Below are 27187 nucleotides of genomic sequence, written 5' to 3'. Positions count from 1 at the left end.
GAACAGTAGCAGTGGTAAACACTCGCTTGGAGTCTGTTTTAGAAATTACTGCAGAAGGAAAGATCCAACTTGACTTTCTCACTGCTCTCCCTCTTGAACCTTGGATTTCATACAGGGAGTTCCTGGACTCATGTTCTAGGCTATTATAACCTTGGAGTAACTGAAATTGACTCTGTGACATCAAGATCTAAACTCTCATGCACATCAGTTCAGGAAGGCAGCCTCCTGACATTCTCTTTTGCAGTATGGCAAAACAGAAAACAGCCCAGTCCGTTCAGTCAGAATGGATGCGCCTTCAAATCTCACCACGTGCAGGATTCTTAACTACTTAGAATTAAGTTTGCGTCTTTCCAAAACAGGTACTTTACCTTCGACTCACATGGGCTGGCGTGAGGATTCAAGTGATTAAGCACTGAAGGGGTGTGTATGTGCACAGCAGAAGGCACCATAAACGTTAGCTTCCTCCTCTTTGTTTGCACAAAGGGAGCAGAAGCTTCCTGGAACAGCTTTCTACCTCCTTTAACAGGAGCACATTGCATAACTTCCCTTTCCTTTCTTACTTTCTTTTCTCAAATTTTAGTAGTTACTCCCTGCAGGTTATATGTGAGGTGCCCGTGGGGGGCACATGGACTGGGGGCTGATCCTGGCCTCATGGAGCCAGTTCTCTTGCCCAGGCACCTGACGTATTACTAGAGTACAGTGTGCTGAATGCTGTCAGACAGTGGTTTAGGAACCCAAAGGAGAAAACCATTCTGGTGCTCAGAGCAGAAGGGGAGAAGTGAATGGGAGAGTCAGGCACTTCCGGGAAGGGAGACATTTTATCAGAACGCTAAGGAGTGAGTGGATGAAGATGGCTGGGTGGCGGAAGGATGGGCTGTTCTAGTCAGAAAAAGCAGCATAAGCGAAGATGTGGAAGCACAAAAGTTCTGGAGGCTGATTAGGGACATGCTTGAGTGAGGGGGTGCCTGGGTGCTCAGTCTGTAGAGCGTGTGCCTTCAGCTCAGGTCAGAATCCTGGGATTGAGCCCCACATGGGGCTCGCTGTTCAGCAGAGAGTTTGCTTCTCCTTCTTCCTCTGCCCCTCCTCCTGCTCATGCTCGCTCTCTCAAATAAATACAATCTTTAAAAATAAAAAAAAGTGCGTGCTTGAATGTGTTTACAGAGGGCTGACATAGAAGCTTGCTAGTTTACCTGCTAACGCAGGGATCCTTCAGCATTTAATTCCGGACATTTACTCTTACCCCAAATCTCATCCCTAGACTCATCTTCTCTTGCCTGCTCTCCATTCCTCTTTACGCCTTTTCCCCTGCTCTACTTCTTTCTCCTCCTCCTCCTTGATGAGATACAGATGGTGTTTTCCAAGTTCTGATGGTCTTCTTGTCCAGGAAGACAAGTCTACTACAGCCTTTTCCTTTAAAAGATTTCACTGCTAATCTCTCTGAGGAAACAGGATAACTAAAATAATAAACCTGAGGAATTTGAAAGAATCCCAGAATCTTGCAAAGTTCTTAAAGTCATGGCCCCTGGTATTTTCTCTCACAGAAACTGGAAGCTTGTTTACTTCCTATCCTCAGTTTGATTCCTATCTGTGGGACGTAATATAGTCCCTACTTGTCTTAATTCTATAGTTAAAGGGACATCAGATTCCTACCCTTCGAAGGCCCTTCTCTCTAGTAGATTGTCAGAAAGAACACAGTGAGAACAGTAATGTAAAAGAAAGGCCATTCTCATGAGACAGTTTGTATTTTTAAAGATTTTATTTATTTGTCAGAGAGAGAGAGAGCACAAGCAGGGGGAACAGCAGGCAGAGAGAGAAGCAGGCTCCCTGCTCAGCAAGGAGCCTGATGTGGGACTCGATCCCAGGACCCTGAGATCATGACTTGAGTTGAAGGCAGCTTAACCAACTGAGCCACCCAGGTGTCCCGAGACAATATGCATTATTTTGAATCTCTCATTCACAGCTTCCTTTTCTCTGTTTAAATTTTCACTCACTAAGTATTATCCTCAGTAAGAGTTAATAATGATGTAAAAACTGTTTATTTCATGCTAATTTCTATGAAAGAACACACATTTTTACATACAGAATAATGACAAGTAAAGAGAAATATTCACAGGAACAAAATGAATATGGTAGCAGATTTGTTTTGGCAGTTGCACACTGGGTAATGTTTTGTTTTTTTCCATTTCCCAGTGAGGAAAATGAGTATGTATAACTTTTATGATGGAAAAATAAGATATTATTTATGTATTTATTCAATTACAGTAATCCTGGGATTTCCTGTTCTAGGCGAAAACTACGATTAGAAAGAACAAATTGAGCTAAGCAAGGTCAGGCCTGGTTACTACTTGGATGGGAGAAAGAGCAAATCGCTATAATTGTTCCTATTTGCTCAGAATATTTACAGAAATCCCTTCTGAGATTATGCTTTTAGCATTTCTTCGAAGGAGCTATCAGAGCTTTTAAATGAAGTCAGGAATGACCTGATGAGATCTCTGTTTTAGAAAAATAACTAAACAACTTGTGGGCTGGCCTGTTGTGAGTCCGGAAGAGGGACACTAAGTAGGATCTTTTCTGAGAGTTGGAGCAAGAAGATGGGTTGCCCTTGAGTAGGGACAGTGCATTGGAGAGGAAGGAGCAGATATGGGAAGCAGGCACTTCAAAGTAAACAAAGCCAAAATTAAACTGTCTTTTTTAAACTAGACTTCCCTCCCCCACCCAGCAAATGTACTTCTCCTGCCCTGTTTCATTTGTCAGTAAATAGCCGCGCCCCCCCTCCGCCCCCACCCGCCGGGTTGCCCAAGATAGAAACTTTGACTTCTGTCTCATCTCCACATCCAGTCCATCACCAAATCCTATTCTTTTCCCTAAATATCTCTTAAATCCCTCCATTGCTTCTGCTCCTTAGTTGAAGCCACCATCATCTCCTATTGGTTGAAGGAGTTTCCAAACTGCTTTTTTGTGCTTTCATTCTTCCAGATCATGATACCAGAGTGATTTTCCAAAAATCAGCATTTGATCCGATGACTCCTGTACTGCAGTGGCTTCTCAGTACTTTTAGGAAACAGTCCTGGGTCTTTTAAGTGGCTTCCAAGGCTAGACCCTACCTGCCATTTTTGTTTTGTTTCTTACCACTCTATTCTCTCGTTCCTGGCTTAACCTTTGACTTCTCTCAGACCTGTCCAGTGCTCCAGCTCACAGTTACCTTCAAGTCTTCACATATACTGTTCTCTCCTGGAACACTCCTCCTTCTCCTCCTCCCCTTTACCCCTTTAAGTCCTTGATGTCCCCCAGTAGACATCACGGTGGGTGGTGGGCCTTCCTGAGCCCTTTGCTAAATAAAATCTTCAGGCATCTTGGGTGTCCCATATCGTAACATTTGCTATGGGTATTTATCTATCATAGTTGCTTACTTGTCTGTGTTTCCTACTAGATTGTAAGCTGTGAGTGTGGCCATGGGTTGTTGCTGTTCTGTTTACCTTCATATCTTGCTCAGTTAGTACAGCACCTATAAATTATGTGTTAAAATAGTTGATGAATTTGGAAAGGGAGGGAGAGAAGATAGGAAGGAGAGAAAGGAGTGAGAAGTAAGAATAAAAACATTTTTCAGGTAGAGACCACACCGGTTCAAGTGACATTTTTAATAGGGTCATGGGAAAAAACAGAGTAGTCAAAAGCATTCCAAGATTCATTTACTGAGCATCTGGGTACATGGCAATACGCTTGTTTACTGGGATTAAAAAGCAAAAGGAATAGGTTTCGGTGGCAACATAATGAGTCCAGTATGAACATCTGCAGAAGTTCAATCGGCAGTTTGGGACAGGGGATCTCAGCTGGAGCTTAGGAAAGAAGTGTGAGCCATGTGTGATGACTCCAGTCATGGGAGCGAGTGAGAGTGCCCAGAGAGAGTATATGGAGCAAGAAGACAGCTGAGGTTGACATTCCGAAGACCCGAATATAAAGAAAACAGCAGAAGAGCTCCCTAGTGGCAGCTGGGGACATCATGTCACATCCTACATTATGGTCCTTGTAAGGCCCTATAACAGTGTGTTGCTCAAGAGCATTCTGAAAAAGCCTGGCTGGTTCAGTAACTTTGGAGGCGCGACGGGAGCAGGAACTCCTGAGAGTAGCTTTTCATGATTTGTTTCTTTCAGGAAATCCTCTATATTTCTGAAATTACAGTGCATTTATGATACTTGCTTTTCTTTGGAGTCATTGAAGTTAACAGACATGATATATTAACAAACACATTTTACTCATCTGAATGTATCTACTTAAAATTTTATGTTTGTTGTAGCACGCCATTTAAAGCTTATAGAGCTTTGTAGTAGACATGCAAATGTGAAAATATTTTCCTTCTCTTTGTTTCCATGTTAGGCTTATAACTATTTTGGGAGATATCCAGTTAGATATCAAAAAGATTGCTAGAGGGTGAAATGATCCATTGTTCTTACTTTTATGTGTTCGCCAGTCTGACAGTCATCTCTTTTGTAGGTGAAATGTATAAATTGGATCATTTACAAACCTTGTTCAGTTTTTACAGGTCTATAACTCGTCACAGTTTCCAGTATTCATTATCTTTTTAAACTTGGTCATAGTATTTATCTTACTGAGATTTATTCCTTTTTCTGGTACTTTCCAAATTCTCTGTTTTCATTCAATCATTGGACACATATTTATTGAGTACATTTTTTTGTGTCAGATTCTGTGCGAGGCTCTGGGAATAGAGCAGTAAATAGGCCTGGCCTCTGCCTGCATGGCACTTTCAGTTCACAGAACAGTGGATAAGAGACATTTTAAACAAGTTGTCGCATATATAAATCTATTTGCACTTAAGAAGGAAAATTACAGGTAAGTATGGGAGATGAGGAAGGACCTGACTTACATGAGAAGGTAGTAAAGTTTGCTTTTGTGAGAAAGGGAATTAAGATAATGAATGAGAATAGCTAGGATGGTTAGTGAGAGAAAAGCTCCCTAAGGAGAAGGGTGTGCTTGTGCAAAGCCCCTGAGGTAGGAAGAGCTTGGATTCTTTTAAGAACTGGAGGAAGTTGAGTGTGACTAGAACAGTATTTGGGAGGAAAAGGGTGACACAGGAGGGCTGGAGGGATGGGTAGAGCATAGGAATTTGCAGGCCACAGGAAGGATTTTCAGAATTATTCTAAATGCAATGAGAAGCTATCAGATGGGGTTGAGCTTATCTAACTCTTGATCTAAGACATGATCTAATTTATCCATTAAGAAGATTATTCCAGGGGCGCCTGGGTGGCTCAGTGGGTTAAGGCCTCTGCCTTCAGTTCAGGTCATGATCCCAGGGTCCCGGAATCAAGCCCCACATAGGGCTCTCTGCTCAGCGGGGAGCCTGCTTCCCTTCCTCTCTCTCTGCCTGCCTCTCTGCCTACTTGTGATCTCCCTCTGTCAAATAAATAAATAAAATCTTAAAAAAAAAAAAAAAAAAGAAGAAGATTATTCCAGCAGCGGTTTGGAAAATACATTGAAAATAACATGAATGAATGTAGGGAGCTCAGTTCTAAGACCATTGCAGGTATGTATTCTTGCTGCACAAAGGATAGTCTGCAGACCAGCAGCATTGGTGCCAACTGGGAAATGTCTTAGAAATACATTGTCTCTGACCCCACCCCAGACCTACTGAATCAGTCTGCATTTTAACAAGATCACAAAGCTGCCTCATTTGCTAATCAAAGTTTGAAAAGTGCTGTTCTAGACAAGATATGACATTCCTTTGGTTTAAAACGATTCCAGAGAAATTTGGCAGACTTAAGGTATATTTTGGAGGCAGAAATGAGAGGAATTGGTTACACATTGAGAGGTGGAATGAGAAGTACTGAGGACGACAGGGGTTGCTGTCATAAACAGCTATAGAGAGGGAGATATCATTAATTCATCTGACCAATAGCTGAGTGCCTACTCTGTGCCAGCGCTATTCTAGACACTAGCAATACGATAGTGAACGAAACAAGCCTCTCGAGGAGCTAACGTTTACAGTTGAGGAAGAGGATAACACAAGTAAATACGTTGTTAGAACTGTAAATGATAATAAGTGCTTTGGAAAAAGATAACGTTAGCTCTTAATTTTCCTGTGGGAGAAAAGTCTTCCTCCCCTAGTCTTTCCCATCTTTTTGGTCAAGGAACGATCTAGAATTAATCTCTGGTGGTTCTTCTCCTTTATCCTTCTGTATACAGTCCATCAACCAGTTTTGTCACCTTTACTTGCAAAACACCTGGAATCTGTCCTTCTTCATTTATACCCCCCTAATCTAAGCCATCCCCATCTCTCACCTGGACTCTTACAGTAGTGTTCCAACTGGCTTCCCAGTTTCCTTCCTTCCTCCTTTATAATTCACTCTTCGTACCTAAACAAAGTGATTTTTTAATAATCTATATTAGTTCATGTCACTTCTCTGCTAAAAATGCCCCTCCCCCCATCTCATAGAATAAAATGCCACTTCTTCACCTTGGCTTGTAAAACTTAGTTGATTAGACTCTACTTACGTTAAAAAAAAAAAAAAAAAAAAAAAAAGAAAGCAGGGTGTAGGGGCAGAGGGAGAGAGGGAATCTCCAACAGACTTCCTGCTGAGTGCAGAGCCTGACGCAGAGCCCCATCTCACCACCCTAAGATCATGACCTGAGCCAAAAAAGAGTAGGATGCTTAACCAGCTGAGCCACCCAGGTGCCCCACAGCCCTACTAACTTTTAGTTCTCTTGTGTATTCTTTTCTTGCCCACAACACTTGAACACACTGGCTGTTCCTCAGATATCCTGAGCTTATTTCCACTTTAGGGGATCAGCTGTAGCCACTCTTCTCCTGGAATGCCCTGTCTGTAATCATCCTAGAACTGGCTCCTTGTCATTTAGATCTTAGCTTTCAGTTACCTAAGGAAAAGTCTTCACTTCTAAATCAATATTAATGACCACCCAGTTGGTATTGCCTCACCCTATCTTAATTGTATATAGAGAATATAACTATTTGATCATTGTCTCATTTATTTATTTAGTTGTCTAATTATATCTTGCTGCCTTTCTACCTACTTTTCTAATCTACCTTCCAGTCTGTCTCCACGCTCTTGAAATGGAAGCTCCATAGGAGCAGTGCCTTATTCACTGCTTTCTCTCCTGATACATACCAGCACTCAATAAATGTTTGTTTTTATGTTGAATAAATAAACAGCCCGTCTCCTGGAGCCAGTTTCTCCTTTTGTCAGTCAGTATATTTTGCATATTATTGTCATATTGACCTTCTTTAACCATTGATTTCATTGTGTTTCTCTCTGAATTGAGGATGTACAATGGACCTTAATTGCTTGCTACTGTCTATGTGTGCTACATACCTCTGTCTTATTTATTAAGTAGTTGGTAATCAGTCCAGTCCCCTTAACCTCTCTTACATCTATCATCTTATGATATATTTAGTCAAAGAGAAGAGAAGAGAGAAAGATTCTAAGGCTGTGAGAACCTGTATCATAGGGGGCTTCTAGCTGGCTCAGTTGGTAGAGCATGTGACTCTTAATCTCAAGGCTGTGAGTTCCATTGGGTATGGAACCTACTTAAAAAAAAAAGGGGGGGGGGAAAGAACTTGTATCATATAAATTAACAATTATTTATCTACCCTGGTGGCTTGTCTTCTGTGCTCCACATGTGTATATGTGTCTTGCCTCCCTTTGAGAATTGTGAAGGACAAATTCTAATAATTTCTTTGAGAATTTGTTTATCTTAGAGGAACTGTCACAGTTCTAGGACTTTGATGATGCTCAATAAATATTCATTTGGTTGATTTGAATTTCTATCCTTAGTGCTTATTAGAATGGCTTTCTTTATAAGATATTTGAGGATATAGCAGAAATACCAATTTTAATGCCTGTTTCCTTCTATTGGGCTTCTTCTGTCCTCACTGCTCAGCACCATGCCTTTCCCTAATCTGTCTATTTCTTTAGGATGGATTCCTGCAAGTGGGGAAAGAGAAAATTCAAGATCTAGTTTATCTGATTAAATTTCAGACTGAAAGAAATATAATCCATTATGTTGGGACTAAAAGCATGAGCATCAGAGCTGGACAGACCCGGATTTGAATCCTGGTTCCCCTGTGATTAGCTGTATGACCATGAACATGTTGTTTGGCTTTTCTGAGTCTTGGGATCTTGATTTGTGAGGTTGGAGTAATCATACTACCTACCTCACGGAACTGTTATGACGATTAAATGAAAGAACACATGCAAATACTTAGGATAGAGTCTGGCACAGTATAAGAAATTAATAAGTTATTTATTGCTAGAACATATAATATATGGAATTTAGCTTTTTAACCACTTCTACTCTCCTCATGCAACCCACTTGTTAACAGAGTCCCCCTCTACTTGAAAACTTGAAAATGGGGAACTGGCATGGGAGCAGTTTCCATTTTTAATAGTCTGTCTTCCACAAAAAGACAGCAACTTTCAGCATCAATAAGTGGTAAGGAAATGAGGACATTCCTGGCAAGAGTAGGTATGGTTGAGACTTATTAATTAATTATATTAATAAACACTGGTTATAATTTAGGTTTCTACTGTTTTGAAGGACTGGAAAGTAGGATAGAAAGAGAAGAAAGGAGTGTTTGATTAAAACAGAAGTATAGTATTATATTTATCTGCCTGTAACTGAAAACCATACTTCCAAAGAACCGATAACAAAATTCATTATTTTTATACTTCCTTTATTCCTTTTGATGCCTTTCTTCAAATCTGAAGTGGTTAATATTGTAATGTCTAAACATAAGTGTAAAATTATGAAACAGGAAAAAACAAGCTGTAGAAGGGTAAAAATAATTATGAAGTTCCTTTTAAATAAGAAGAGCATGTTTAGTATATTTGATGTAAACAAAGCTAGTGTATTTAGAAGTAAATTTGTAAGAAAATCTTTGTATAAGAGAAGTTGTATTTGTTTGCTATATATAATAAACATGTATGTGTATATATATGTATATGTGCATATTTTCATTAATAATGAGCGGAAACAGTGCAAACTTTGATAAAGTAGGTTTTGGCAAAAGATCTTCTGACTTGTTTTACCTCCAAAAAAGTCTCTTTTTACTTAATGTTCTCTTTGTAATTACAGGGTGTCGGAAAAAATAAGATTGTTGACAGATTCCTTCACCTGCTCAACAGACCCCGAGAATACATCCAGCTGCACAGGTAAGAGTAGAAGACCCAAACCTCTTGAGATCTAGTTTAATAGTTTATTTTTCTCCCAGCACAATTTAAAAATACTTTCTTAAAAGCGCATTTTATAAACCAGTTTCATTTCTGTTCCTCCTGTCCTTATCTCTCTTTTCCTTAAAAGGCAATAAAACATTGCAAAATTTGTTTTTTTTAGTGACTAATGCTTTATAAACATGAATTAATAGATATTTTGTGAACAGAGAGTGTTGAACATTATATTCTAGGAGCAGATTTCGTCAACATAAAGGCTCTTAAATTAGAATAAAAATATGTAGAGACTAAACCCTTCGCTAAAAGGAAGCTAAAATAGCTCACAAGGAGAAACAATAAACTATATGATCTCAGATATGAGGTAAGGAATCAAAAATGTAGAAGAAATAAGTTATTAGTCTCCTTGCCTTCCTTATAAACACTTTGTGGATCATTTAGTTTTGTGTGGTCAGAATGCTGGTTCAGGGACACCTTTTAATCAGATAGATATTCTTGACATGAACTGTTTTTAGCTTTCTCAGTTAACCTGCTCTAAATCTTTCTAAAATAAAAATAAGTAGCAGATCACCAAAAGAGAGAGAGAGAGAGAAAGATGGGGAGAAAGAGAAAGAAATAGAGAAATCAAAGAATATACCAAGTAGTAACCACTAAAACTAGATTGAATTATTTTAATTCCAGGAGATAAAAAATATTGTGTAGTGTAAAAAAACATTGGGTTGATTTGTAAGAATTAATTTCTCATTTGGGTCCTTTGATTGAATAATGATTCATTCTTAGAAGAAAAATGTAGGAGAAAAGAAGACAGAACTAATGCAGCATAGGAAAAAGAGAAGAGAACTAATATAAAGCTGAGAAGTGGTCAAAAGCTCCCTCTTGGGATTTACACCTCTAGCTGTAACAGAGTAAGTGGTATCTGATTAGTCCTACCATAATAAAGGGTTATAAAACAAGACTCACAAATAGTAGGAGGTTTACAACTACAGGGATCTGTGAGCTAAACAACTGTCAGAGCTCCAGGTGGTTAGGAGCTTTCATTAAACACTCCTGGTATTCAGAAGATACTCTATAAAGCATGTGCATTAGAAGTAGAACCAATCTGCCCCTAGAGTAAAAGCTACTCTATGCCCATCCTTAATAAGTTAAAACATAAGCCGTGAGAAATTAAGAATCCTTGCAATTTAGTAGTATTTTAGAAGTTTTTCTCAAACAGAATGACTTTAAAAACAGATGTTAGAGGGGACAGATGTTAGAGGGGAAGTGTCTTTAAAAGATCAATCTTATTCAAAAGTGTGTTAACTTCTTAGCCAAACATACTTAACATTAAATGAAGGAAGACTACAAAATCCATTCAATAACACATAGCATTCAAAATGTCAAGTATTCAATAGAAAATTACTAGACATACAAAGAAGCAAGAATATTGGTCAATAGAAATAAACCCAAAAGTGACAGATGGTGGAATTAGCAGATAGAGACTACAAAACAGTTGCCATAAATATATTTAGGCATTTAAAGAGGGAAAATGAACATAATAAGGGAATAATTAGGAATTCTCAACCCTAAAAAACAGTTTCACATATAAGCAATTGGAGTCTCAAAAGAAAGGAGAAAGAATAGGGCAGACCAATACTTGAAGATATAATGGTGAAAATTTCCCAAATTTGTCTGAAAATATAAAATCACCAACCCAGGAAACTCAGTGACTATCAAGCAAGATAAATACGAAATCACAAAAAAATACATTATACTCAAATCATTGTTAAATTGAAAGGTAAAATAAGGGCACCTGGATGGCTCAGTGGGTTAAAGCCTCTGCCTTCGGCTCAGGCCATGATCCCAGGGTCCTGGGATCGAGCCCCAAATCAGGCTCTCTGCTCAGCAGGGAGCTTCCCCCTCTCTCTCTACCTGCCTCTCTGCATACTTGTGATTTCTGTCTGCCAAATAAATAAATAAAATCTTTAGAAATAATAATAATAAATTAAAAGGTAAAATCTTTAAAACTGTCAGAGAAAAAAAGACAAATTACATATAGGGGAAAATAATAAAAACAACTGCTGATTTTTCATGTGAAATAAATACCACAATTCAATGAAATGATTGTTTTGAAAGTGCCAAAAGAAGAAAAAAAGTGAATGTAGAATAATGTATTTGGCCAAAAATTCTTTAAAAATAAAGACAATTTCAGAAAAACAAAAGCTGAGAATATTCTTTCAGCAACAGACCTGCATTATTTATAGTTCAGCGCTTTCCATGAACATAGATACAAAAACCTTTAATGAATATTAACAAAACAAAGTCAAGAATATATAAAAAGGATAATACATCATAACCAAGTGAGTTTTATCCCAGGAATTTAAGGTTGACTTAATATTTGAAATTAAATAATGTAGTTCATTTAATTTACAACATAAGGGGAAAACCATGTGATTGTCTCAATCATTGCAAAAAAAAAACACTTGAGAAGATTTAATACCCATTCATAATAAAACATGGCAGCAAATTAAAAATAGGAAACTTCTTCACTTGAAAAGAGGCCTTTTAAAAAAAATTGTTTGTTTGTTTGTTTGTTTGTTTATGTGAGAGAGAAAAAACAGAAGCAGAGGGAGCAGGAGAGGGAGAAGCAGGCTCCCTGCTGAAGAGGGTGCCCAATGAGGGGCTCAGTCTCAGGACTCTGAGATCATGACCTGTGCTAACGGCAGGTGCTTAACCAGCTGTGCTACCCAAGTGCCCCTTGTTAAGAGGCATTTATGAAAAGCCTGCAGCTAACTTATATTTAATGGTGAAAATCTAAATGCTTTCTTTCTGTGATGGGGAAAAGGCTAGGATATTCACTATTCAGCATTATGCTGGAGGCTCTAGCCAGTGCAATAAGACAAGAAAAAACCAAAACCGAAATAATGTTAATTTTTTTTAAGATTTTATTTATTTATTTGATAGTGATCACAAGTAGGCAGAGAGGCAGGCAGAGAGAGAAGAGGAAGCAGGCTCCCCACTGAGTGGAAAGCCTGATGCAGGGCTTGATCCCAGGACCCTGAGACCATGACCTGAGCCGAAGGCAGAGACTTTAACCCACTGAGCCATCCAGGTACCTCTGAAATACATGTTTAAATGGAAGAAGTAAAATTGTCTTTGTTTAAAGATGACATGATTGTATATATAGAAAATCCTAGGAAATCAATGGGGAAAAAAACCCATCAGAATAAGTGAATTAAGAAAGATCACAGGATACAAGGTCAATGTACATCAGCAGTTGTATATTTATATAATAGCAGTGGGCAGTGGAAAAATAGGTTTTTTTGTTTTTGTTTTTTTAGTTTTTAGTTAAAGAGGGCATGTGATATGACAAGCACTGGATGTGTTATTTAACTAATGAATCATTGAATATTATATCAAAACTAATAATGTAGTATACATTGGCTAAATGAATTTGAATAAAAAAATTTTTAATATTATTTATAATAGCATAAAAACATGAAATACTTAGGAATAAATTTAACAAAATATATGTGAATTTTAATTTGCTATTGTAAATTAACATGGCAAGGCCAACCCAACTCTATAACTTTTATAGGTCACCTACATAATTTCAGAAAATTTCCAGCCTATTTCCACAACTTCTCATGATATTCTTTATATGAATGAATGATGCCTTAAGAATTTCAACTCCCTTTTTTTCTTTTTTTAGGAATTTACTATGTCAGACTATAGGACTAGGTGTTTTAGGTGATACCAAAAGAGATAAGAAACATAATTTCTATCTTTAAGAAGCTACAATACTATTCTTACTTAAAATTATTTCAATATTTTATGTTCCCCTGAATCTGAAAAGCTGACTATTTTTACCCTTTACCTTTAAGCTTTAAAACCAGTTTTTCGACCTTATAGACCAAGTTTGAGGAAAATAATGAAAGAATCACGAAGTTTGACTCATTTGTTATTTCTTACCCGAGTAACTTTTTTTTTAAGATTTTTATTTATTTATTTGACACAGAGAGAGATCACTAGTAAGCAGAGAGGCAGGCAGAGAGAGAGGGAGAAGCAGGCTCCCTGCCGAGTAGAGAGCCCGATGTGGGGCTCGATCCCAGGACCCTGGGATCATGACCTGAGCCGAAGGCAGAGGCTTTAACCCACTGAGCCACCCAGGTGCCCCTCACCTGAGTAACTTCTGTTGATCACATCACAGTTCTAGTTTTTGAGCCACAAGGCACATGGAAAGACCCATTTTTTTACATTTTAAGTATGATACAGTGAGCATTTCAGTTGTTCGTTCTTAGGAGAATTTGAGCTATTTTATTTTGGTTGCATGTGTTTAGTTTCTACCATACAGTGGTACCGTTAAAAATACGTAATTACTTTTAATTTAAAACTTTTCATTAGTATGTACTCTGATGCCACTTAAGCATGTAATGTTAACTTAGAGCAAAAACAAATGAATTTAAATTTTAGAATTTATGAGATATTAAGGACATTGGGGAGGGTATGTGCTTTGGTGAGTGCTGTGAAGTGTGTAAACCTGGTGATTCACAGACCTGTACCCCTGGGGATAAAAATATATGTTTATAAAAAAATAAAAAACTAATAAATAAATAAAAATTAAAAAAAAATTTTTAGCTTTTAAAATAGTCAAGCGAAAAACCAACTTCTCTTAAAGATGACATCAGAAGTTGAAATTAGCTCACACATTTATGCCCCAGAAAGAAAGTAGTCACTTTAGGTGAAAGTCCCTTTGTATGATGGGGCAGTTTTTCCATTTGTATATATTGAACACCAAAATATTTTTAAAGAAAGATGTATTAGGCTGAATTGCATCAGTCAATTCTGATTGTAAATTATGGAGCACAATCAGAAAAAAAGGAGGCAAAGAAATAAAACAGATACTTAGTAATTATTCCTGGGTGTATGTCACCGTCACACTGATTGTAAACAGGCCTTTTGCTTATAATTCATCATCTTTAATAGTTATAAGAAGTTTTGATGTCTTATTTTTCTAGGAATTGTTTTTCTCTAATTGTTGGTTTAAACTTGTTTATAATATCATATGATATTTTACTGTCCTTAGGCTCAGTAATGATATCTTCATTTTTATTCCTGGTATTGATTATTTGTCTTCTTTTTCTTTTATTCTTGATCAGTTTTGCCAAGAGGTTATCAACATTATTGCTGTGTTCAAGCAACCACCTTTTGGCTTTTGTATGTTTCTTTTCTATTCAATAATTTCTGATTTTATCTTATTATACCCTTTCTTTTATTTTCTTTGGGTTTAATGTGCTTTTCTTTTTTAAGCTTTTTTATTAAATGCTTATATAATTGATTTTCACTTTTTAATTTATGTATCTGGAACTGTGTTTCTTGGGGTTTCCCTTTGGGTCTCAGTTCTTTCATCTCTGATTAAGAAAGGTAGACAAGGTCATTTCTAGTATCTTTTAGCTCTATATTTTAATATCTTTAGACAAGAAGAAGATGGTATTCAAGGTGCTTTAATAGTTTAGAAGATTAGAGATACCACACCGTACTTTCTGCCTACAGTGTCTTTTATACTAGCCTTTTGTCGTAAGGTAACAAATGATCCGTAAATAGTAAAAAATTATGGGCTGCTTATTTATGTTCTGTGGTAATTTTGACATTGCCTACACAACTATACAGATATGTTATCTATGAAAAAACTTTCTAAATTCAAAGTATAATAAACTTCAGAGCCTAATATTTGTATTATTTTTGTTTATAGCACCCATTGCTACATATATGATTGATGATTTATTACAAATAAAATATCTACTCATTTTAACACAGACACAGGTATCTCTGGCAATATTTGATATTTAATATATTATATAAAGTTGGAAATAAAAACTCTGTTTCTATTTAAAATACAAAATATTAAAGGATTTTCATTAATTAAATTTGATTTCAATATGGGGAGTTTTTCATTATATTCAACTTTAGGGCTATATTTGCCATAAAATTTAAGGTCATAAAATTCCTTTAGGAAAAACATGTTTTAAAGGACCTAAAAACAGTAGTCCAGAAAAATGTTCTGGACTTCTCTGATCTATGGGTGACGTACTTAACATCTTTACTTTATTTTAGATTCCTTTTCATGGATTTGTGATGTCACCATCTAAATAATCAGTCACATTCAGTTTAGTTTATAGATGTCATTCCAACAAAATTAGTTATGGGCCACTCAGCACATTCTCTTGATAAGTAAAACCATCACCAGACATACATGAATAAAACATACAACCAGTGTATTTTTTAAGTATTACCATCTTATATTTGAATGATCAGTCTCATAAAAATGAGCAAGCTGGGCAACTTAATTCATTCTTTAATTAAAATCAAGATATTGTCCTGCATATGATTTAATTTAAAAGATTAATGGATATGATTACTTTTATGGTATGTATTACAATCAGAAGAGACTCCATATCTCATATTTGTGAAGTATGTCTTTTAATTTGTTTTTCCACAATGTTATGTTACTTTGACAAATAAGAGGACACTTGATATGTCACCTTCTGTAGCTGTATTTCCTCTAAAAGTATAATTCTATATTAAGAACTATCATAAGGCTTTGAAATACTTAATTTACCAGGGTTCTTTTTCATTTGCTCCCCTTCATATATGAAGATGACAGCACAGATCAATCATTAGCATTCCCATATGCTCTTGGTTGATTATTTTTCTGATAGTGATGCCCGTTGTGAATATAGAGTTCCCAGGTTCCCAGTACAGTTCAGACTTTTTCTTTAGTGGGATTTACTTCATGTCTGCTCAGCTTATTCCAGACTGGACCATTCTGTGTCCTACTCACAAGTTTTGAGCTTGTATCCATACCTGTCTTTATTCCTCCATCTAAAATTTACTCTGTTTCTCTTCTAATCTTTCAAGATTTGGTTCATTTCTACCTCTACATGGAAATTTTCTGATTTGTTATTATGAATATAACTTTTCCATCCTCTGAAACTGCACAGAACTAAATTTGTACCATTGTGAAAGAAAGAATAAGAGTTTTCGAGATCAGGTCCTATCTGTGCCATTAACTTTTTCGTAACTTTGAACTTCTTGAGTCCTAATTTCCTTACTTATCAAATTGAAATAATAATATCTGCCAGGCTGCTTGTAAAAATTAAATGAGAGACTGTGTGGAAAGGACCAATCAGTGTCTGACATAATTTGGGCACTTAAGTATTTAGGCAAACTAATAAACATTAGTTTCTTGCCACATAACCTACTTTCTTTTCTCACTCGGATTTGCATTATATTTAATTTCTCCATCTCATTTGCATCCCCTCCACTTTCCCCAGCCATGCCTCCCCATCTAAATAGGACACTTTTTGAGGTCAAGAGTCTCTGGTTTATTCACAATGTATTAATTCATTTATCTAATTTGTACTTACTGAATTCTTGTTTGTCAGTGGCTTTTAAGGCACTGATGTATAGATGATGATATCGATCTTGACCTAGAGGAGCTTGCTTGCTTGTCAGTGGATGAGACTGCAACATTACAGTACGATGCTGGATCTGAGCTAGGAAAGAAGCATGTGCAGCTTCTGTGGGAACGCTGGGGAGAGGTGCCCAGCTCTGAGTATACACGTGTGATATAGTGAAGGTGTCTGAAGAAGGTGGTACTCAGATGGAGTGTTAAGGGATCAGCAGGAGTTTTCTAAGTACAGAACAGAGAACAGAGCATTATGGTTATTGAAAACGTACGATCTAAAAACCAGGACATGAGAGGCAGCTTGGTATAACGTGGACTGTATGTGCATAGAGGCAAGGGTTGTTGCCAAGAGGAAGATGCGGGCACAGCATAATTCAACATACAAGACTGTCCTCGGGCTGAAGAAAACTGAATGTAACAGTCTAAATTTAGAAATTCACAAAGTCCCAGAGGGAAAATGGATGTATTGACAGAAAATAGAAAAACTAAGAGCTTTTCTAAGTCTCACAGAAAAAAACTAGTATTGAGCCATCAGGACATTCTTAGCACTGATAAGAGCATTAGAGGACTGGAGACACGCCACATGTCAGCTGCTCTGCAAAACCTCTGAAATACTCCTGGCTCATCTTACCCACTCTGAACTTGAAAAGCTATTATAGAATCAATTTTATCAGTCATTGGACAGTAGTTTTCCCACTAAGAATGTCTTCTACTGCCTCTTTTTCACTAAAGGAATTAAGCCAGTCCCTCTAACCTTTCCACATAGATGTTCAGGTTTGTAATAATTTTTTACTCCTTTCTGGATAATCTTCAAATCCATTTAAATTTCCGTATTATTTTTGTTTCTTTAACAAACATGTACACAGCTGCTGCTCTGAATTGGACACTGTTCTAAGCTGTTTTCAAATTGTAACTCACTGTTGCTACTATTCTCTGAGATCAGTATGGTTTCCCTCTCTGTTTTGCAGAAGAGGACACTGAGGCACAGAAGAGTTAAATAACTTGGCTGAGGTTACAGAGCAGGCTTCTTATGACCTGGCATCAGCCCTATGCTCTAACCACTGCACCATGTTGCTTCTTGACTTTGTTGTGTTGATTGAATATTATTTCCGTGATGCTAGAACTTCAGTCAATTCGTGGGGCACCTGGTTAAGTTAAGTTTCTGGCTCTTGGTTTTGGCTCAGGTCATGATCTCGGGGTTGTGAGATCTAGCCCCGCGTCAGGCTCTGCACTTGGTGCAGTCTCTGCCTGAGACTCTCTCTCCCTCTGTCCCTGCATTCTCTCTCTATCTCTCTCTCTCACTAAAATAAATAAATCTTTAGGGGTACTTGAGTGGCTCAGTGGGTTAAGCCTCTGCCTTCAGCTCAGGTCATGATCTCAGGATCCTAGGATGGAGCCCTACATCAGGCTCTCTGCTCAGTAGGAGGCCTGCTTCCCTTCCTGCCTTTCTGCCTACTTGTGACCTCTGTCTGTCAAATAAATAAATAAAATCTTTTTTAAAAAAAATAAATAAATAAATAACAAATCTTAAAAAAAGAAAAAAAAAAAAAAAACTTGAGACAGTTCCTCACTAAAGTACCAGCCATGTGGTAAGATTGTCAGTAAATAAGTTTTACTTTCTAGACTTCAATCCATGGATAATAGCTTAATTTTTTTTAAATTCTAGCATGGTATTTCTAACCCTTGCTCATCTTGACCCCAGGGTCTTTCCTTTGGCCACTTATTCCATATTTTTCCATTTTTTCAATAGTAACATCTTATAAAATTTCATTTTATGTTTTCTTGACCAGTTTTCCTGGTTATCCAACTTATTTTGCCTCCCCGGAGGAAGTTCATCAACTGTCACCCCAGGAATTCGTAAGAACTGAATGAATTCCTGTGGCCTTGTATGCAATGTCCCCTTGCAGGCCGATGCCGCGTCAGCTCTCTCGGTGCTCCAGGCACAGGCTGAGGGTTAGAGAGGTTGCTCAGTTAGAGTTGCACACAAACCCCTGAATCTAGAAGTCCCAGCCATCAGCATGCCGCAGGCTGTTTCAGAAGAGAAGACTGGAAACAAGGAAGATCTTTCATTTTTATTTCCTAAGTCACAAGCTAAACAAGCTTGAGAACCACCGATCCCCAGTGCATTTTGTCTTAGTTTTGCTATATCTCTTGCCCCTAGAGAAAAGCCACAATCCTGTCAAGTGTTACGTACTTTTTTAGATTGAGGAAAACTTTTAAAAATCCAGAAAATGTAAATAGAACTATATAACACCTACCCAGATTTATCACTGAGATTTAACAACTGTTAATATTTTTCTCAAATTGGATTCTGCTTTTCCTTTTACAGAAATAAAATGCTGTAATTATAGCTCAAGTCCCCTTCAACCACCACCCCAATCTCATCTCTCCTTCTTCAAGTCAGTCACTAATGTCAATTTAATTTATAACCTTCCAATCCTTTGTGGGTATTTTTTTTTTTAACTTGTAAAACACATTTTTGCTAAGAGAATTATTTTCTCACATGACTCCCATTATAAAATTAGGATTACTCTGATGGGGGAATGATTAAAAAAGGTTTCGGTCCTTAGTTGTAACAAAAATAAAAACAAACTCAAGTTTACAGTTGTTTCCATATCAGATTATCTGAACAGACTTAACATCACATCCTAACAAGGTACCTGCTCTTTTCTCTCTCTCGGCCTCTCCAGTAAGCTTGAGTGGCCGCTTTCTCACAGCACCCTTAGGTAAGCAGAGAGACTAAAGAAGTATCTTGGGCCAGTGCCCTCTACTTCTCAGGAGTCTTTCTATTTGTTAAAATCTAAAATGCTTTATTAGGTGCTGCTCCTTATTAGTGAGGCAGATTCTGCTGTTGGCCAGACTCTTCAGATGCTGGCAGCAATGACAACAGCAGACAGGGATGGCATGAGGTGCCTACATTAATTAAGTACATTTGTGTCTTAATAGGATTGCTCAGTTCACAACTCCGTTAAGGATTTTCTGGTAACTGCAGTGTGTCTGTAGTATTTTGTACAGGAAGAATTCAGCACATTGCTAAAAAATCTAAGAATTGTTTCTGCTTTTTACGTCATTCATTCATTCGGTCAGTCAACAAATATCTAGAAGCAGAGCCTAAGATGAAAGTGTTTGTGTAAGTAATTTTAGAGGGAGTGCCTTGAGGTAAAACTTGCAGAGAAGTGAAGGAGTTAGGATGCAGCTGTGGAAAAGAAATGGTTTTAGTTGAAGTCTGACCTCAGCCTCCTCATACAGAGCTCTGGAGCATGAATGACACTACCCAGTTATCCATCTGGAAGCAAGAGGGTAGCCTTTTTTGCCCCCATATCAGTAAGTCATTGGTTATGGGCCTCCCCTCACCCAGGAGAGAATAAGGGGAACGTGTGACCTCCCAGGCATTTCCGGGCACAGTAGCTCCCCACTGGTAGAGGGCAGTTCTTTGGAGAAGGGTACAGCTATGAGCTTTCAGAAATTATTGCTTGAATAGCCGGGGGCTAGGTGCATTTGGTGGTAAAGGCAATCTGTGGAGGGCACCGACACCATATACTACAAGAAACCTTTATGGAGGGACAGTGCAGTCCCTAGCATTGCTCTAGGCCTTGAAAAATACAGCAGTGAACAAGACAGACAAGGTCGTTGCTGTCATGAAGCTTTGTTTCTGCTGGTGAAGAGGAAATATGCAATAAATAAATAATACAATAAACAGAAGTATTGATGCTAGAATGGAAATTATGTGAAAATGTTTTAACGGCTAATGTGATAAGGATACAATGGACACATTTGCCAGCGATGACCATCTTCATAATTGTGGTGGGATTTGCAGCAAGACAGACTAGCATTTCAGTAGCTCTGTGTGTTCTGGAGACTCCGTGGATAAATTGGCCCAATGCAAGATGCATCCATAAAAGATTATAGGTGACAGTGACTAGAGAGAGGGTGGTGAGAACTTAGGCTAGTGATAGGTTGAAATAAGACTCCAGCAAACCTCTCAAGGTACTGGGCCTAGCTAGGGTCTGATCCAGGGGAGTAGAATTAGAGGGAATTAGGGTACTGTGGGGGAATATTGGTGTGATAACCGGAAAATGGGGGACACAGAGGCAGAAGTATACGCGACTTGTTATAAATCCCCAGATATGAGATTTATAACCTCTTTGAGCAAGACCAGTGAGTCATGTATCTCATTCCCTGATTAGAACAGGAAATCAGGAACAGCAGGGTGAGCCTGCAGCCAAATGAAACTGATTAAAGCAAGGGATGGGACTACGAGCTTTGCACACTGTACCAACAAAGGTGTCCTTTATATTACATGCGCACACACATTCTGAATGTAAGGGTTTTTTAACCAACTCTCAGTGACAGTAGTATACAATTGACTATCATTTTTCCACCAAGGACTCTTATTCTGCTTGTGCATTACTTAAACAGTGTTACTAATACTTTTTACTGGTTTCTGATCATAACTGGTTAGATGGCAATAATGCTGCAGTCAACCCTATTAATATGTTTTAAGATACGGTTTTTAGGAATGTGCTGTCAAAAAATCATAAACCATTTATTATAAATGGTTTATTATAAAACCATTTATTATAAAACTGAGCTAAAATAAAATGGAAGCCTCACATTTAAAAAAAAAATAGTTATTTGAAAGAGAGAGCATGAACAGGAGGGGCAGCTGGAGAGGGTCAGACTTCACGCTGACCATGGAGCCCAGCTCGGGGCTTGATCTCACAATCATGAGATCACAATCTTAGCCAAACCAAGAGTCGGATACTCAACTGACTGCACCACCCAGGTGTCCTGGAAGCCTCACATTTTTAAAAGAAAGAAAGCATGAGTTTGGGTAACCTCTTTGAGGCCAAATTTTATTAGGGAGTTATTATAAAGATTAAATGACATATGTCACATGTAACTAGGACAGCGCCTGGCATGTGGTAGGGAGCCAGTTAAAATTAAATCTCCTCTCTATAAGTCTGTGTTATCTTCTATCCATATATAGGTGAGTGCCACATCTTCTGCCCCTTCTTTTCTTGGCTTTGTATCTGCATTCTTCTTTTTAAAATACCAACATAGGTATCTCTGGGACATTTCAAATCTAAAATAGCCATCTTTTCATACCAAGCTTCTTTTGTCAGTGTCCTCCAACTCCCTTTCTACCTGGTTAATGGCAAGTGTCAGTAAAGGTGTGTTAATTACGTGATTGGGAATTGGTAAAATCATCCTCTTTTCCTTTGCCAAGGTCACTGGTAATACCTGGATTATTGCATTAGTTTCTTTTCCAGCACTCCAGAGCTGTAACCAAGTCCTTTCAATTCCACCCTTCTATGAGATTAGTATCTCCCTCCCTTCTCCTCTGGGCCGTAATTCTATTCCTCTATTCCATCTTTTGCCTAGATTATCACAGTAGTCTCCTGGCTAAGAACTCAGCCTCCAATATATCTTTCTCATGTTTCATGTTGTTCCAACTAATAAATTCGATCACTTACTGTCTTACTCAGAACCCTCTGATAACTCCCACTGCCAACAGCACCCAGTCCATACTCCTCAGTTTGGGCCCCATCTGCTCCTTCACTGGTCTTCTACCCTTTCTCTCCCACATACTTACGCGTAAGCCATATGAACTGCTTGTGATTCCCAAGTATCACATCCATATTCATGACTCCATAACTTGCCACATGCAGCTCATATAGCCTGGAATGCCCTTTCTCATCAACTCGGCCTGGAAAAGTCTTACCCTTGCAGAATGGACAGTGGTTTAAAAGATGCTTGAAAAATAACTCTGGTTTGAAAAGAGTATTGATGTATAAACAAAATTGGCAGAAAATTATGTAAGTAACACCATCAGATAGTACATCTGATCTGATTGAAAAGCAAAAAGTCTCTGGAGTAAGGTTACAGAGGACATCACACATGAGTAGTGTTCTCTTCATAGTGTTTCAGAACAAAGATGGCTACAAAGAGGTTGAAAGCAGATTTGCGCAAAGTGCTACAGGAGTCTCCACTTTGATACTGCATATAAAACCAAGACTTTTAAAATAAAGCCAGAATTATTTCAGTGTTTTGTAAGGAGATAGAAACTAACCATGGAACATTTTTACACTGCAGTCTCACTTGCAGTCTTATTGTGAAGTATTTAAAAGATCTGTTGAAACTACTCATTTGTCTTCTAGAGTGTCAGGAGGTCACAATGTGTTGATGTGTATTCAGAGACTGTCAGAGAGATGCCCCATAACAAATATTTTAAAAATTTAAAAAAACCTTTAATTTGATCCTTCAGGGTAAAGTCATGCTTTAGCAGTAAAGTAGGAATAACTACTTAAAAAATATCTTTGGGGCATCTGGGTGGCTCAGTTCGTTAAGTGTCTGCCTCTTGATTTCAGCTCAGGTCCTGTACCCAGGGTCACGCTTTGAGCTGTACCCACGCTTTGAGCTGTGGGCTAAGTGTGGAGCTTTCTTGGTATTCTCTCTCTGCCTCTCCTTCCCCTGCTTCCTCTGTCTCTCAAAGCAAAATAAAACAAAACAAAACAAAACAAAAACAACTTCTTTTCAGAGAGCATTTTTAAATCAGGTGTTTATAACTGTTTCAATGGTTAGACTTTTTTGTTGCTAAAAATAATGTATTTCACCCTGTGATATTGTGATAGAGTAAGAAATACGTTTGGTCTTCATTCCCATTCCTGGCGTAGGAGCTTCTAAAACCCTGTAAGTTCCTGAGTAATAAAAGTATCATTCTTTTATAACATTGATCTTCTTCCCCAGTTTTAAGACGCTTGTAATCTCTGGAGTGAGACTGTGTCTTTTTGTATGCAAAGAAGGTAACTACTGGGCTCCTGGATAGCTTCCAACTGGGTGGCTGGTTGCCAGAGGAACCAAGCCTACTGATTAGAGGGTTGGAACTTTCAGTTCCACCCTCCTACCTCTGGGAGAGGAGAAGAGGGGCACTGCAGATTAAGTTCGTTACCTGTGGCCAACGATTTAATCAATCATTCTACTTAATGGGACCCCTATAAAAATCCTGAGCAGTGGAGTTTGGCAAGCTTCTGGGTTAGTGAACACACTGACATATTGGGGAAGGTGGTATGCCTAAAGAGAGCGTGGAACCTCTATGCACATTCCCCTTTCTTTCCTTAACTTGCCTTATATCTCTCTTCCATTTGTCTATTCCTAAGTTGTATCCTTTGTAATAAATCAGGAGTAGTAAGTACAGTGACTTCCTAAGTTCTGTGAGCTATTCTAGCAAATTGTAGAACCTGAAAAGTGGGTCCTGGAAACCCCTGATTTAGAGCTGTTCTGTACAAAGTGTAGAAGGCCTGGGACTTGCCATTGGTGTCTGAAGTGGGGGCAGTCTCGCAATACTGAGCGCCAGACCAGTGGGGTCTGTGCTAACCCCATAGTTAGTGGAAGAATTGAATTACCCTGTAGACACCCAGTTGGTTTCTGCAGAGAATTAGAGAATTGTTGGGTATGGAAAGCCCACACATGTGGTATCAGAAGGTGGAAAATGTAGAAATAGATCATATATTCCCCAAGTGTCTCATCTATACACTAAAACAAATTTGAAATACAATTTCCTGATATGTTTAAAAATCTTACAAATGAAGAGTTGCCATGAGTTTTGAACTCATTTGTTCAAAATATAAAATGTGACATTGATTAGTTTGCAGAACCATTGATAGACATCAGGAGAGATGGAAATTCCCAAGCTTGAGTAACGAAATTGTTTATATGTCTGATAAATGAGAATGAAAGATGCATGTTGTGCAATAGGGAGTACAATCAATGTTGCCCTTCTATTCAGATCTCCATGTCTTTGTGAGTGCTTTTTCAGCTACAGTAGCCATTAATGGGTCTCAAAACGAACTGAATTTAGGACTAGACCTTTACATCACACAAATACTAAAGTATTTCAGTCATCTGTTCTTCTGGAAAATATCCTTCTTTAATTTTTTTATTAATATATTTTTTATTGATATATAATGTGTTATTAGCCCCAGGGGTACTGGTCTGTGAATTGCCAGGTTTACACACTTCACAGCGCTCAGCATAGCACATAACCTCCCCAATGTCCATAACCCAAACACCCTCTCCCTACCTACCTCCCCCCAGCAACCCTCAGTTTGTTTTTTGAGATTAAGAGTCTCTTATGGTTTGTCTCCCTCCCAATCCCATCTTGTTTCATTTATTCTTTTCCTACTCTCCAGACTCCCCACATTGCATCTCCACTTCCTCATATCAGGGAGATCATATGATAGTTGTCTTTCTCTGAATGTCTTATTTCACTAAGTATTGTACCCTCTAGTTCCATCCACGTCATTGCAAATGGCAAGATTTCATTTCTTTTGATGGCTGCATAGTATTCTATTGTATATATATACCACATCTTCTTTATCCATTCATCTGTTGATGGACATCTAGGTTCTTTCCATAGTTTGGCTATTGTGGACATTACTGCTATAAACATTCGGGTACAGGTGTCCCTTCAGATCACTACATTTGTATCTTTAGGGTAAATACCCAGTAGTGCAATTGCTGGGTCATAGGGTAGCTCTATTTTCAACTTTTTGAGGAACCTCCATGCTGTTTTCCAGAGTGGTTGCACCAGCTTGCGTTCCCACCAACAGTGTAGGAGGGTTCCCCTTTCTCTGCATCCTTGCCAGCATCCGTCATTTCCTGATTTGTTAATTTTAGCCATTCTGACTGGTGTGAGGTGGTATCTCACTGTGGTTTTAATTTGTATTTCCCTGATGCTGAGTGATGTGGAGGAGCACTTTTACATGTGTCTCTTGGCCATCTGGATGTCTTTGCAGAAATGTCTGTTCATGTCCTCTGAACATTTCTTGATTGGATTATTTGTCCTTTGGGTGTTGAGTTTGATAAGCTCTTTATAGATTTTGGATACTTAGCCCTTTATCTGATATATCCTTTACAAATATCTTTTCCCATTCTGTCAGTTGTCTTTTGGTTTTGTTAACTGTTTCCTTTGCTGTGCAATATCCTTTAATTTTTAATGAGAACAAGTTTTTTGTTTTTATATATTTTAGAATGTATCTTATCAGAAAAAACTTTCACTGATAGTATATTTAGAGCCACTGACCTAGAACAGTCTTTGCTATTGTGCATGTCATTTATTATCACATTTCCATGCTCCCACCTCTGTCTCCTCTGCTGATCATAGAGGTCTCCCTAAGGGCAAGGATGTGTCTTTGAACTGCCTCCTTCAAGCATGATGTCTGGACAACGTGGTGGATGTTTGATAAATATTTGTTAAACAAATGAATAAATGCAATGTCTCCTCCTTCCCATCCATCTTTGAGATATCCGGTTAGAGTCCTCTCTCTGAAATGAACAGGTGATTGGTGCTTCATTTCCATGAGATGAAAATCAAACCTTGAGCATGACATTTAAGAAAACTGAACACTCTAGCTCATCTCACCTGGCCAGCTCTACTCCCCTCCCTGCAAGTATATTCTAGACAGTGTTCCCCCAAATTTCTCTTGTATCATTGAACTTCTATCATTGAACGTTTGTCTGTTCTCTGCCTGGAAGCATTTTCTCCCTATACCTGCCAGTTAAAATAATATTTAATCATCAAGACTGTTCTCAGGGCACCTGGGTGACTTAGTCATTAAGCATCTGCCTTCGGCTCAGGTCATGATCCCCAGGGTCCTGGGATTGAGCCCTGCATTGGGCTCCCTGCTCAGTGGGAAGCCTGCTTCTCCCTCTCCCACTCCCCCTGCTTTTATTTCTTCTCTTGCTGTGTCTCTGTCAAATAAATAAATACAAATCTTTAAAAAAAGAAAAAAAAGACTCTGTTCTCTTTAGTCAAAATTAATTGCCTTTTCCTCTGTTCCCACTGAACTTTGTTTTAATTTCTGTTGTTGCCTTTCTCACACTCTGACATGAATTATATTTGTTTTATACCTCTCTGTCCTGTGTGCTTCTTGAGAACAGCATCTCTGATCTTTTAGAATCCATCATAGCTAATAATCTGCCTTCCGTGTTGGAAGTAGATCATACTTGTTTAATATACTCATGCATTCATTCATTCTTTGAACAAACATTTATTGCATGCCTAGAAGGTATGAGGCACGGTGGCAGGCACTAAATATATAGATGGTACCCCCTGTGTATAGATGGTATGCTTTGTCCTCACAGTCTAGGAAAGGCATATTAGCAACTAAAAAGTTCTTCAGTGTAAAGTACTTTCTATCAGTTAGTTCAACCAGGAGGATAGAAGGATAGAAGTGAGAAACAAGTAATGCTTCAAAGAGGAGACAACATTTGAGCTGAACCTTTAAGGGATGGCCTGAATAGTTTGCCAGGCAAAGTGAGAAAAAGCAAAGAGAAACTTATCAGAAAAAATATACACAATTTGCACAGTGCTTAAGAAACTCCGAATAATTCATTACAGCCTTAGAATGTGTGACTGAAATAGTTGAGTGGAAGACATACGTTTCAACAAACATTATGGAACACCTGTTATATCCTGGTCACTTCTCTAGCTTGAGTGATTATGTCAGGAACAAAAGAGTTAAGAACCCCAGCCTTTATGTTT

The 27187-nt window shown here is 38.1% G+C and overlaps 1 protein-coding gene across 2 annotated transcripts in view; it reads left to right on the top strand.

Moving 5' to 3' along the window:
- VWA8 (von Willebrand factor A domain containing 8) overlaps window positions 1-27187 on the top strand; it is a 333728-nt gene that overhangs the window by 159897 nt on the left and 146644 nt on the right. For both annotated transcript variants that reach the window (XM_059144521.1, XM_059144520.1), the window contains one exon: window positions 9106-9182. In XM_059144521.1, coding sequence (XP_059000504.1) covers window positions 9106-9182 — 77 coding nt within the window. The remainder of the gene's footprint in view (window positions 1-9105; window positions 9183-27187) is intronic.

This window comes from Mustela lutreola, chromosome 13, assembly GCF_030435805.1.
Source record: "Mustela lutreola isolate mMusLut2 chromosome 13, mMusLut2.pri, whole genome shotgun sequence".
In the NCBI taxonomy this organism is placed as follows: domain Eukaryota; kingdom Metazoa; phylum Chordata; class Mammalia; order Carnivora; family Mustelidae; genus Mustela; species Mustela lutreola.
Note: the sequence above shows the minus strand (reverse complement) of the source record. Positions and strands in the feature narration are given on the sequence as shown.